This window comes from Gastrolobium bilobum, unplaced genomic scaffold (genome assembly GCF_033153095.1).
Source record: "Gastrolobium bilobum isolate Gb01-03AN ecotype WA unplaced genomic scaffold, APGP_CSIRO_Gbil_v1 utg7848, whole genome shotgun sequence".
Lineage (NCBI taxonomy): Eukaryota > Viridiplantae > Streptophyta > Magnoliopsida > Fabales > Fabaceae > Gastrolobium > Gastrolobium bilobum.
The window spans coordinates 162,296-171,139 of record NW_026897445.1 but is presented as its reverse complement, the minus strand read 5'-3'; the positions used below and the strand labels follow the sequence as shown (position 1 = coordinate 171,139).

General features: G+C 34.1%; 1 protein-coding gene across 1 annotated transcript; it reads left to right on the top strand.

Annotated features, from left to right (window-relative positions):
• Positions 1-3,985: 3,985 nt before the first annotated feature.
• On the top strand, positions 3,986-6,987 carry LOC133307014 (L-ascorbate oxidase homolog). Its single transcript, XM_061507433.1, has 8 exons — positions 3,986-4,129; positions 4,230-4,339; positions 4,439-4,709; positions 5,144-5,243; positions 5,371-5,719; positions 6,105-6,476; positions 6,594-6,672; positions 6,787-6,987. Exons 1-8 carry the CDS (start codon positions 3,986-3,988, stop codon positions 6,985-6,987), a joined length of 1,626 nt encoding a protein of 541 aa, XP_061363417.1.
• Positions 6,988-8,844: the final 1,857 nt, after the last annotated feature.

The window sequence follows — 8,844 nt, the reverse complement described above, 5'->3', positions numbered from 1 at the left end:
TATATTCATCAATAACATTGGCAATACAACACCATACACAAGGTGAAGAACTTACCTACACTTGGTTTAATTCAAACAACCAAGTCAAGTTCCATAGGTTCAACCGATTCTTGATCAATCAAATACGGTCCACTTGCTTCAATCATATCCATGACATGGACATAATCACTACTAACATCACACACTCTAATATCCATTACTTGGAATGCAAGAAATCACTACACCTAGCATGCATTTTTTAAAAATAACATTGTGTGCCAAAGTGGTGATCTAATGACATTTCTACTATTTAAATAATCTCCAAAGCAATCTTTCTAACTACAACCAAGCTTAATTCATGCTCTAATATAGCCAACCACTCTACATTATCAAAAACCTTATGTTTTCCAATCTTAAAGAAAATTCACAAATAGGTTTGGAATGCTTACCACAAACAACTCTACAATGGCCCAAGGTTGAGCAACAAGCCTCCAATGTCCCAATATGGCACACCAAGCACCTCAATCAATAGTGGGGCACCACTTCTTGAGGTGATAACTCCATACACAAGCTCCCTCAATGGATTCTAAGCTATGGGTTTTGCTTAGGTTAGGAAACTAATCACTTTTGCTCTTTACACCAAATGATTTAATTGAAAGACAAGATACCTAGGGTTTTGAAGCTCAAAAATGCTCATTAATGGTGCAACTCTCTGTTTGGAGAGGGAATAGATAAGTTGGTGGAGTGAAATAAGTCAGTTAAGTGTGTTATCATTTCTCGCGCCGCTCGCTGGGCTCCTCGCTCTAGCGAGTAACCATCAGCGAGCTCTTTCCACGCTCGTTGGACAGCTCACTCCAGCAAGCTTCCCAGCGAGGAGTGGCTGATAGAGCCTTTTAGCGCAAAAGCCCAATTTTCTCACCTAAGCCCACTTACTCACCTAAACAGTGTTTTTCTACATAACACTCTCCACGTCGATTGAATTAAGTGTTCCCCTTATTTTATCTACAATATACTTAGTTAACATTTAATCTAATTTAATTAAGCCTTTTACTTAATTAATCTTCTGTATGATGATTACTTAATTAAACCAATACAGTGAGACATTTTTCAAATTAGGGTTATTATAATATATATATATATATATATATATATATATATATATATATATATATATATATATATATATATATATACATTATGTGTTGTTTACTAACATACCTTTAGAATGTTGTGGTAATAGAGTCAAGCACATGTCATGATGTTCCGGGAATTGAGTCGTGGGCATACCACGATCCTCATCATTGTCCGCTAGCATCCTCGGTAAGAAGATGATCTTCCATTGAAATATTTTCATCATCATCATAATCATCCATAACCCAAGTAGGGCCATTTTCATCTTCCTATGACAGATTAACAACTGGAGCAGCAGATGATGATACATAATGCGGAGAATTGAAAGCAACTGACCTCATGGGTAAAATAACATCCTCTGCCGCAACAATATCCACGTACAACTCTAAGAAATCTTTTCTTGACTGGTTGAAGAATTCTCCCATTACCATATCTACATCTTCATCACCCCACAACTTGCATACTAATGTATTGTTCTTCGCACCATATTCTTGCCGTGACTAGAGTGATAGATTTGTTAACTTTGAGAGCTAACTTTTGACGGATTTTCTGATGCATTTATAGTCAATAGTTGAGTTGCGCTTGATACGTGTTGACATTATCTTGCCTTCCACTTTCCTACCATTATAATATAGAACAACACGAACAGAATTAGAATGTGAACTCATTATTTTATATATATATAAACAAAAAAAACACATAAAAAAGTATGAATAAGCAAGTGCTAATATATCTAAGAGTATGTGATTATGGTGGAGAAGAATTGAAAAAAGTGTGAAGAGGAGAGAGGTTTAAAAAGAGGACAAATAGGCAAATCGCATCCAAACTGAGCATGTAAGTGGGTCCTGTGTGAGGTGCGACCTGTTGTGCCTACCTAGAACGTGTCTAATTGCTATAGATCCCTAAATTGGTTACAAAATGCTATGTTTTCATAATTTTTTATTTAAATAATATTATTTAAAGTTTTTTTTGCGTTTGGATAGTTTGTTTTTTACGTTGAAATGTCATTGTGTGCCCCTACTGCAGATGCATTCTTCCTCGATTAAACATACAAAAGAAAAAAAATCATGATGCGCACATGATTCATACGAATACACTCAGTAATTTTATATATTCTCATTATTTCAACAATGTCTAAAAATCTGATATTTAGGTTTTTACTTTTTAAATACATAACTTTATATTTTAAAATAATTTTATTTTACAATACTCAAGATTTTAAAATAGTTTCTTTAGCAATCTATTCTCTTAATCAATTCTTTTAAGATCAATTTTTTAACATAAATTCTCTTACAATTAATTAACTCAGAAAATTTTTACGAGAATTCTTTTTATAATGTAAACGTACGCTACATAATAAGCTTTGGGACATTACATGTACAGATTATAACATTAGTGAATCAGTCACCATTCGTGATCATTTATAGGATTTCTCAACAACAGATTATTTCGCAAAATTCATCATCTTTTTAGTTAGATTTTTGAACCATTCATAATATTCTTTCTCCAACATTCTTTTATTCACTCGAAATCGCGTTTTACGAGCTCATGTGTACTTACTGCATGCAAGAAGCAAAAGGTGACCTTGCGGAAAGCGAGTTAGGAAAAGGGGAAAAGCTGTAAGTTACGAGATAGAATAAAAATAATGAATTCAACACAGATCCATATTATTTGGTCACATTGTCTTCAAATTTCCTTCCACAACCACGTTACACCTCTAGGATTGTTTTTCCCTAGTTGACAATTGAAACTAAAAATAAGACTCGTATACAATAATCTTCTCATAAAATTTATCAAAGTTAAAGAAAGGTAATGCCAATGTCCAACTAAAACTTATTTTTTTCTCAACTTGAGTCCTGAATTAGTGTCTTCTATTTGAGTATAATAACAAGTTATAACATAAAAATCAAAAAATTCTTGGAAATCTCATGCTCATCATGCTAATAACAATTTGGTACTCAACAATAACAATTGAACTAATTATTATGAAACTTCAATTGAATTAATAATAATAACAAATACATGGTAATATGTTATAGATTTAGACATAATAATAACAAATACGTAGAATTTATTCCACTGATTGGAATCTAATTAATGAGGATCCACTATCGGTTGCGCCGCACCCGGTTTGTGCAGATCTCTACTCCTTCCCTTCCTCGGCCACCACCGACTCAAGTTTAGTGCAAAATCCAACTCATCTTGGTTCACATTTTCACAAAGAAACCATTTGAATAAGCTTCTCCAAAATCAAAAGCAATCCCGGAATAAATGAAGTCCCCAACAATAAATTTTTCTCTATAACGCGGTGTTCTCGCTTAAACAATACTAAAATTTTTTTTACAATATTAAGCTATTGATGATTAATTTTTTTCTAGTCAACTTCGCAACATGGGCTATTGACAATAATAAACAAACAATAATATTGAGAAGCCGTGAATTGAGCAAAGAGTAATGCATGACCAACATAGTAGTATTATGCGTACACATTCATATGTGCTTACCCTGGCATCTTCCGAAGCATCTTTTGTTATATCGTTACATACTTATATATATAGGGTGGCGTCAATCACTATACACTCCATCCTCACCTCTGTTCTCCATCTCAATTTCCTCTTTCTGAGAGGAACTTGGATTTTTGGTACCTTTTCAACTTTCTCATTGAAATTGAACTCCTAAGGCATTCCTTTCCTAGGTATTCATTTCCTTTCACTCATTTCAATGATTGTAGTGGTACATTTTATAGTTTAATAATGCATGCATTGTTGTTGACATCTTTATCTTCAGTTCAATTTCATCATATAAGATGAAGCATACCACTTTCAAAATTGAGAACTAAAGAGACATTTCAAAATTGACAGTGTCATCAGATAAGATGAAGCATACCACTATTGCTTCAGTATTTCTTGGAATTTTGGCTTGCTGGAGTGTACTCTCGGTTATTGCTGAAGACCGATATCAGTTTTTCACGTGGGAAATTACTCAGGGAACAATTTCTCCTCTTGGTGTTCCTCAACAGGTTGGTCTTTTTTTTCTTCTTTGTTTTTTTGCATGCCATTTAAAATGACATTCTTTCACACACTTGAAAAGGGTCTGATATTTATTTACTACCTTACCAGGGCATTCTTATCAATGGCCAATTTCCAGGACCTACAATTGAAGCCATCACTAATGACAATATCGTTGTGAATGTCGTTAACAAGCTAGACGAAAAATTCCTCATCACATGGTTTGTGGTTCTTTTCCATTCTGAGGATAAACTAGGATATTAAGGTTGTGAAAGTTGGGTGTATTAACCCTTTTATTCCTGTGGTGTAATGTTAAACAGGAATGGTATAAATTTGAGAAGGATGTCATGGCAAGATGGAGTTTTAGGAACTAACTGCCCAATCCCTCCTAACACCAACTGGACATACCAATTTCAAGTAAAAGATCAAATTGGAACCTACACATATTTCCCATCAACCAAAATCCATAAAGCTGCTGGTGGTTTTGGAGGATTCAACATTGCCCAAAGAATTGTGATACCCATCCCTTATCCTGCCCCTGATGGAGAATTCACCCTGCTTATTGGTGATTGGTACAAGACCAACCACAAGGTTTGTAAATAAATCACTCTCCTCAATTCTTTTATCCAATTATTGCTTTTTATGTGCTCATAGTTCAAAACAATTGTAAAAGAAACTTAATAGTAAACGGGGAGTCACTTTAGATATAGTTGTCTACAGCTATCCTATTTTAACTAAGTATAATCGGTTATATATTAAAATTGCATTTTCTTTCTCTGACACGTCAGCCTGAGGAAAGAGAAAAAAGAACAACTTTATTATTATAATTAAGTATGACCGGTCATACTTAATTAAAAAGAGATAACTGTAGATAACTTTAGTGGATGTAGAAATACTTTTATCATAGTACATATATGACTATGCAATCCATTTCAGGCATCATGGTAGTTATTTGCAAATTAGGATGAAGGGGTTATATTGTAATCTATTAGGAATAATTGAACACATGCAATCTTGATTTGCAGGTACTAAGGAGACTATTGGATGCTGGAAGGAGTCTTCCTTTTCCTGATGCTCTTCTCATAAATGGCCAAAAAGATGTAGCTGTATTTACTGGTGAAGCAGGTAACGCATTTCCATCAACATTTAGCATGTTATTTCCTATAGCTTTAAAATGATGATATAGTTTTTGATTTTCAATGAAATTACCATCAATGGCTATTAAATTTTGTTCAAAATTATATATTTTTAGGGAAGACATACAAGTTCAGAGTATCCAATGTTGGGTTAGCAACCTCAATTAACTTCAGGATTCAGGGTCATTCATTGAAGCTCATTGAAGTTGAAGGTTCCCACACAGTGCAGGAAACGTACGAGTCCCTTGATGTTCATGTGGGCCAATCAATGACTTTTTTGGTCACGCTTAATGGGTCAACCAGTGACTATTACATTGTTGCATCTAGCCGTTTCACCAACCCTATTGTTCTCACTACCACAGCAACTCTTCGCTATGCTGGCTCCAACAGTAGGGCCTCAGGTCCATTACCAATAGGCCCAACTACCGATTCAGATTGGTCCATGAAACAAGCCAGGACCATAAGGTAGGGTATTTTTCGTAAATGAATCCTCATGTGATATAATAAGGTAATATGAGAGAATTTCAGTTGTCCTATACAAATCCATGGTGATGGAAGAATAGAGTAACAGAGGGGGAAGGATTCGTTTACAAACTTTTTTTGAAATTTTTTACAAATTATACTTTGTTCTCCCAGGAGAACATAGTGTAACCAGTGTTCTCCCAGGACATAATATAGTTTGTAAGAGTTGGTAAATAAAAAAGTTTGTAAATATAACTTGTCCCTTAATATAAAGAGTATAAAAATGATAACAGTTTATTTGTATCATCTAATGTATCTATTCATTTTTTTTGTGTGTTTTCAACTGGGAATCTTTTATCATTGCTTCTGAATCTGTTTTGTTTGACAGAATGAATTTAACAGCTAATGCAGCTCGGCCAAATCCTCAGGGGTCATTCCACTATGGAACCATCCCTATTGGAAGGACACTTCAATTGGCAAATTCTGAAGCCACAATAAATAGAAAGCTAAGATATGCAGTGAATGGAATTTCCTACATCAATCCAAGCACCCCATTGAAGATTGCTGATTGGTTTAACATTCCCGGTGTCTTTAATCTTAATACTATCAATGATGTTCCTCCTCCTCAAGGCACCCTTACCAAATTGGGCACATCTGTCCTAGGATTTACCCTTCATGACTTTGCAGAAATAGTCTTCCAGAACAATGAAAACACTGTGCAGTCCTGGCATATGGATGGATCTTTCTTCTTTGTTGTTGGGTAGGACAACTACTTTTTAATTAAATATATAAATATTTTTGTTAATTGGGTTTAATTCAATTTGTCAAATACAAATTAAACAGATTAATCTTCTATTAACTGAATCTAAATATTTAGATATGGAAATGGCATTTGGACACCTGATTCGAGAAAGACTTATAACTTGGTTGATGGAATTTCAAGATACACTATTCAGGTGAGTCAACGCAAATTTTAGCTTCATTGTATTGATAATATCTAGTTACACTCGAAAAAAAAAATTCGTATATTTGACTGACTAGAGTTGCTCTTGCATGCATGCAATGTAAAGGTGTATCCAAACTCTTGGAGTGCCATATTGGTGTCTTTGGACAATAAGGGTATGTGGAACTTGAGGTCTGCAATCTGGCCAAGACGGTATTTAGGACAAGAATTGTATCTAAGGGTTTGGAACAACGAACAGAGCCTATACACTGAGACTAGTATTCCTCCCAATGCATTGTTCTGTGGCAAGGCTAAACACTTACACTAGTCATGGGCTCAGAAGGGATTTATAATTTGGTTATTGGCATAAATTGTAACTCTGAATTTTCTCCTTTTCATTCTTATCATTATTTTGTTTAGAAATTTCAGTTACGAGGGTGTGACTGTCACATAAAGTTTACAAAAAAAAAAAAAAAAAGCAGATATGTTTGAATATTGAGGCCCATGAATGAGAGCTGCTATTTAATTTGATGTCGTATTAGATTATTATTCTTGTAATCATAATAAAAAATTGTTTCCCCACCTCGTTCCCGTTGTTTGCCACGTTCTGTTTCCTTACAAGTTCAACAATCACATATCAATGAGACTGTTAAACTGCAAGTATATTAATCGGGGATATTATGTAATTTAAAGTGAAATTATGTCTAACTTCCTATAAGTTTTGAAATAGGGAAATCATTTTCTTATGTAATAGGAGATAGTTTTTTCATGTTGTGAGACATCGAAATTCGTGCTATCTTTTTAGTTTTTCTTCTTTTTTAGTAAGTGGTGGGCCCCACCACTTATTGTGTCTATGACATGAGAGATGATATCTCATGTGACATGAGAAAAGAGAAGCCCTTTGAAATATTAGAAACAGGTCTGTTGAAATCGAATAAACCACAGTGACCTCCTTTAATTAAATTTCAGTAAACAAGAATAATTGCTGAAATTCAGAGAAAATTTTAGATGTTTTGAGGATGGGAAGAGTTATATTTACAACCTAATTGTTTACAAACTCTTACCACCAAATCTTAATCATTAATTTCTGTCAATCTAATGATTATAATTTATGAAAAATTAATAATTAACTAATAAGTGTAACTTAATAAATTATAATCGTTAGATTAATAAAGATCAACTATTAAAATTTAGTTGTAAAAATTTGTAAATAATTTACGTTGTAAACATAACCCCCTCTTTGAGTATTATCAAAAAGAGTTTATTTTTTCTTTATTATTAAATGCATTTCTGTTGTTATTTGTTATAATACAATTAAAGGGAAAATAACAATGACCTATATGATGAAGATTTTACGCATTTAGTAGTATAAAATACAATAAAACCTTTTGATCCTAAATCACGAAAATCTATTTGTGAATTGTGAGTCCTAACTAATTAGGTTTGTTATTGACTGACCATATAGACTAAGAGCATGTGTGTGGCTTGCGGTCTGCACTGTTTTTTTTTTTTTTTTTGGTAATCAATAGGGCACAGCCCAAACAAAATAAAAAGAAAACAAACCTAGCCTGGAAGGGAAACTATATGTTCCCTTTCAACAGACGCAAGGATTGCTACATAAATCAAACTAATACCATCTGGAGGAGTCTCAAACAAGACATGGTCACTAGCATCAGATGAATTAAGCAAGTAATTAGCCATCCAATCCGCGCACATATTGCCTTCCCTATAAGTATGTTGCAGATGTACCTCCCAATATTTATTTAACCATGTCTGTACTCGAGATATAAGGTGAATCTTGCGGACTGCTGCACCACTCTTGGTGAGCCCAGTGATAGCTGATAGCGAATCACTTCCCAAGAATATTCTTCTAAAACTAGCACGCCACGCCTCCTCTAAACCATGCAAAATACCTCAAAGTTCTGCTCTAAAAGCTAAGCAAAATCTCAACTTAAACGCAAACCCTCTCAGCCAACCACCTTGAGAATTCCTGATCACACCCCCACAAGCTGCTAACCCAGGATTTCCACGAGCTGCTCCATCAGTATTGATTTTCACAAAATTTTCCTCAGGAAAATTCCAAGCTATATTAACATTAGTAAATCTTTTTGAAGGATGCTGCATTCTACTATCATTTGCTTGTTTCACCTCCATAAAAATTTATTGATGAGAGTTATCCTGGCTT